Source organism: Piliocolobus tephrosceles, unplaced genomic scaffold (assembly GCF_002776525.5).
Source record: "Piliocolobus tephrosceles isolate RC106 unplaced genomic scaffold, ASM277652v3 unscaffolded_26045, whole genome shotgun sequence".
In the NCBI taxonomy this organism is placed as follows: domain Eukaryota; kingdom Metazoa; phylum Chordata; class Mammalia; order Primates; family Cercopithecidae; genus Piliocolobus; species Piliocolobus tephrosceles.
This window is the reverse complement of record NW_022308805.1, coordinates 3,659-8,035: the sequence shown is the minus strand read 5'-3', so window position 1 is coordinate 8,035 and position 4,377 is coordinate 3,659. Positions and strand designations below refer to the sequence as shown.

General features: G+C 54.3%; 1 protein-coding gene across 1 annotated transcript in view; it reads right to left on the bottom strand.

Moving 5' to 3' along the window:
* Positions 1 to 390: 390 nt before the first annotated feature.
* LOC111534019 (procollagen-lysine,2-oxoglutarate 5-dioxygenase 1-like) overlaps positions 391 to 4,377 on the bottom strand; it is a 7,245-nt gene continuing 3,258 nt past the window's right edge. Inside the window, exons 2-3 of the mRNA XM_026450908.1 lie at positions 2,780 to 2,926; positions 391 to 571 (exon numbers count right to left, since the gene is read on the bottom strand). Of these exons, the coding sequence (XP_026306693.1) occupies positions 398 to 571; positions 2,780 to 2,926 (321 nt within the window). The 3' untranslated portion in view covers positions 391 to 397. The remainder of the gene's footprint in view (positions 572 to 2,779; positions 2,927 to 4,377) is intronic.

Here is a 4,377-nt window from a genome sequence, read left to right as displayed (position 1 = left end):
GGGTTTACGCCATTCTCCTGCCTCAGCCTCCGAGTAGCTGGGACTACAGGCGCCCACCACCTCACCCGGCTAGGTTTTTTTTTTGTATTTTTTAGTAGAGATGGGGTTTCACGGTGTTAGCCAGGATGGTCTCAATCTCCTGACCTCGTGATCCGCCCGTCTCGGCCTCCCAAAGTGCTGGGATTACAAGCTTGAGCCACCGCGCCCGGCCAAAAATCTCTTAAAATAGTAGCTTAAGAGCCTGGCCCCTCCTCCTACTAGATTGTGACCCCTTCCAGGAAGCCCTCCCACAGACCCGTACCCTTTTTTTTTCTGGTTCCCTGGCACTGGTTCCCCAGCACTGGTTCCCCGGGGCCCCTCTGCCTCAACCACCCTGAAGGCTCTCCCCAGTCGGACCTCAATATCCCCACTGCTGGCCCCTTGACCCTGGCTGGCTCCTGCTCACCTCGTAATCTACCCCGACTCGGTTCAGGGCGATGTTGATGGTGAAAGTGGAGGCATCATGGTGTGGCATCAGTGAGGGCTGCTCATCAGGCTTGTAGCGGACGACAAAGGCCAGGTCAAACTGGGCCTGTACCAAGGCAGGGGGACAAGAGAGGCCGTGTTAGTCAAGGAGGCCACAAAGGCCAGGAGAGGAGGGTGCACACACGAGGCCTGGTCTGGCCTGCTGCAGGTCAGTGTACAGCAGCCAGGTCTGCATGGGGCTGTATGCTCCAGTGCCTGCAACTGCCTGGCACAGAAAAGGTTCTCAACAAAAATGTATGGACAGAGGTGAGAGAGGGAGGGAAGGAAGAGAAGGGAAGGGAAGGAAGGAAGGAAGGAAGGGAGGGAGGCAGGGAAGAAAAGGGAAGACAAGAAACGAAAGGGAAGGAGGCCGGACATGGTGGCTCACACCTGTCCCATCTCTACTAAAAATACAAAAAATTAGCCAGGCATGGTGGTGGGCATCTGTAATACCAGCTACTTGGGAGGCTGAGGCAGGAGAATCGCTTGAACCTGGGAGGCGGAGATTGTAGTGAGCCAAGATTGCGCCACTGCAATCCAGCCTGGGTGACAAGTGCGAAACAACGTCTCAAAAAAAAAAAAAAAAAAAAATGAAAGGGAGGAAAGGAAGGAATGAAAAGACAAAACCAAAGAGGGGCATACAATCCTCACAACCCTTTCTGGCAACTATCCAGGCTGGATTCCCTGAGGCAGGACCCAGGCACCTGGAGAAACCAGGGACCAAGGAAGGAACTGAGTGAGGACTGGAGAAAGCCAAGGCAGCAGTGGACAGACACATGAGTCACAGCACTGGAAAGAATTGTGAGAATTAACCAAGGCCAGTCAGGTAACGGGGAATCACAGTAAGCATTCAAGGGATGAATGACTGCTGTCAGTAATGGGAGTTCAGGGTTTTCCTCACTATTTTCCTCACTTCTTCCTCACATCCAAAGAAGGCTGCTTCGGATGAAGCAGGGCCCAAGCGTGGGGCACAGGCTTTCGGCTAGGGAGGCAGTGGGCACGCTGGCCGGCTAAGGCGGGCGGGGGTGCTTTTGTGGTGGGCTGGTACAGAAGCCACTGAGGCAGGGTTAATGACAAGGAAGAAAGATTCAAAAGGGCTGAGGTCGGTCGGGCATGGTGGCTCATGCCTGTAATCCCAGCACTTTCGGAGGCAGAGGTGGGCAGATTACTTGAGGTCAGGAGTTCGAGACCAGCCTGGCCAACAAGGTGAAACCCTGTCTCTACAAAATCTACAAAAATTAGCTGGGCATGGTAGCGCACACCTGTAATCCCAGCTACTCATGAGGCTGAGTAAGACTCCGTCTCAAAAAAAAAAAGGCCAGGCACGGTGGCTCAAGCCTATAATCCCAGGACTTTGGGAGGCCGAGACGCGCAGATCAGGAGGTCAGGAGATCGAGACCATCCTGGCTAACACAGTGAAACCCTGTCTCTACTAAAAAATACAAAAAACTAGCCGGGCGAGGTGGTGGGCGCCTGTAGTCCCAGCTACTGGGGAGGCTGAGGCAGGAGAATGGTGTAAACCCGGGAGGCGGAGCTTGCAGTGAGCTGAGATCCAGCCACTGCACTCCAGCCTGGGCGACAGAGCGAGACTCCGTCTCAAAAAAAAAAAAGAAAAAAAAACAGGCCCAGGCTAGACGCCAGCTGACCGGCCCTAGATGCCCACCCCAGCATCCTGTCTTCCCACACACTACTAGATGGAGGGGGTATGTGCGGTGAGACCTCACTCCTGCCTGGGGACCAAATATCCAGGCCTCTCCCATAAGCTGGGATGCTCCTCCACCCCTACTCCAACCCCACACCCCCCCCCCCCCTCCCCTTTCCCCCCCCTCCAGCCTCCACCCACTCCTGGCCCTTCCACCCATGCCCCCCACTCCACCCTACCCCTCCCACTCCATCCCCCTGCCCCACACTGGCCTCCACCTCCCCAACTCCTGCCCCTTCCAGTCTCTCCACTCCCTCACCCCTGCCCCCCTTGCCCCTCCAGGCTTTCCACACCCACTCACCCTTGTCCCTCCCAGGCCCCCTACTCCTCCCCACCCCTCCCAGCTTCTCCACCACTTCCCACCCCACCCCTGCTCTTCCCAATCCCATCCCTACCCCTCAGTCCCTCCACCTCGTGCCCCACCCTTGCCCCTCCCACGCTCCCCATATCCCCACTCCATCTCAGCCCCTTCCAGCTTCTCCACCTCCCACTCTACCCCCACCAGTCCCAGCCACTCCACTGACACCCCACCCAACCGTCCCCGCATCCTGTCTGTGCCCCAGGCTTGCCCACCCTGGTGTAGTAGCCGGGGTAGAGCTTCTCCGTCATGGGCGCAATGTACTCCAGCAGGAATTTGTGCCACTCCCTCTCAAAGCCGATCTGGTTCATGTGGATGTCAATAGTCGGCACGTTCTCATAGCCACCCTGGATGCGGTTGTCCTGGAGGTGACCAAGGCGAGTGTTCAGGCAGAATTCTAGGATGGACCCCAGGCTCTCACACCCTGGTGCCCAGGCTCTGTCTACTCCCCTCCCCTATACCCAGGAATGTGATGGGACCATGTTATATTATATGAGAAAACGGAATGGGCTTTGCAGATACAATTAAGGCCCCTAATCAGTTGACTTTGAGTTAATCAAACGGGAGATTGATTTGAGTTAATCAAACAAGAGTAGGTTGGGGGGACCTTCCTGCAGATGCAGGAAGACCTTTTTTTTTTGAGACAGGGTATCCCTCTGTCGCACAGGTCAGAGCACAATAGCGCAACTTCAGCTCACTGCAGCCTCAACCTTCCAGGCCTAAGTGATCCTCCCACCTCACCCTCCCGTGTAGCTGGTACTACAGGCACACACCACCATGCCCAACTAATTTTATTTTTATTATTTTTATTTTTGTGTGTGTGTGACAGAGTCTCACTCTATTGCCCAGGCTGGAGTGCAATGGCGCCATCTCAGTTCACTGCAACCTCCACCGCCTGAGTTCAAGTGATTCTCCTGCCTCAGACTCCCAAGTAGCTGGGATTACAGGCGTGCACCACCATGCCCCACTATTTTTTTTTTTTTTTTGAGACAGAGTCTGGCTCTGTCATCTAGGCTGGAGCACAGTGGTGCGATCTTGGCTCACTGCAAGCTCCGCCTCCTAGGTTCACGCCATTCTCCTGCCTCAGCCTCCCGAGTAGCTGGGACTACAGGTGCCCGCCACCACGCCCGGCTAATTTTTTGTGTTTTTAGTAGAAACAGAGTTTCACCGTGTTCACCAGGATGGTCTCGATCTCTTGACCTTGTGATCCACCCGCCTCAGCCTCCCAAAGTGCTGGGATTACAGGTGTGAGCCACCACACCCGGCCTTTTTTTTTTTTTTTTTTTAGTAGAGATGGGGTTTCATCATGTTAGCCAGGCTGGTCTCGAACTCCTGACCTCAGGTGATCTGCCCACTTCAATCTCCCAAAGTGCTGGGATTACAAGTGTGAGCCACGTGCCCGGCCACTAATTTTATTCTTTGTAGAGATGAGGTCTCACTATGTTGCCCAGGCTGGTCTTGAACCCTTGGGCTCAAGCGATCCTCCTGCCTCAGTCTCCCAAAGTGTTGGGATTACAGGCATGAACCACTGCACCTGGCTAAAGGAGGATCTTGAAGAGAGACTCTGTCTCTTGCTGGCCTTGAAGAAGCATGTTAAGTTCTACAGCTGCAGGGGAATGAATTCTGCAACAACCAAGTGAGTTTGGAATGGAACCCTGGGCCTCAGATGAGACTCCAACCCCAGGTGACACCTCAATGACCCAGCTAAACTGGGCCCAGATTTCTGACCCACAGAAACCAGGAGATAACACATGGGTGTTATTCTGAGCCACGGTCATTCGTTTTTTTTGTTTGTTTGTTTTTTTTTTTTTTT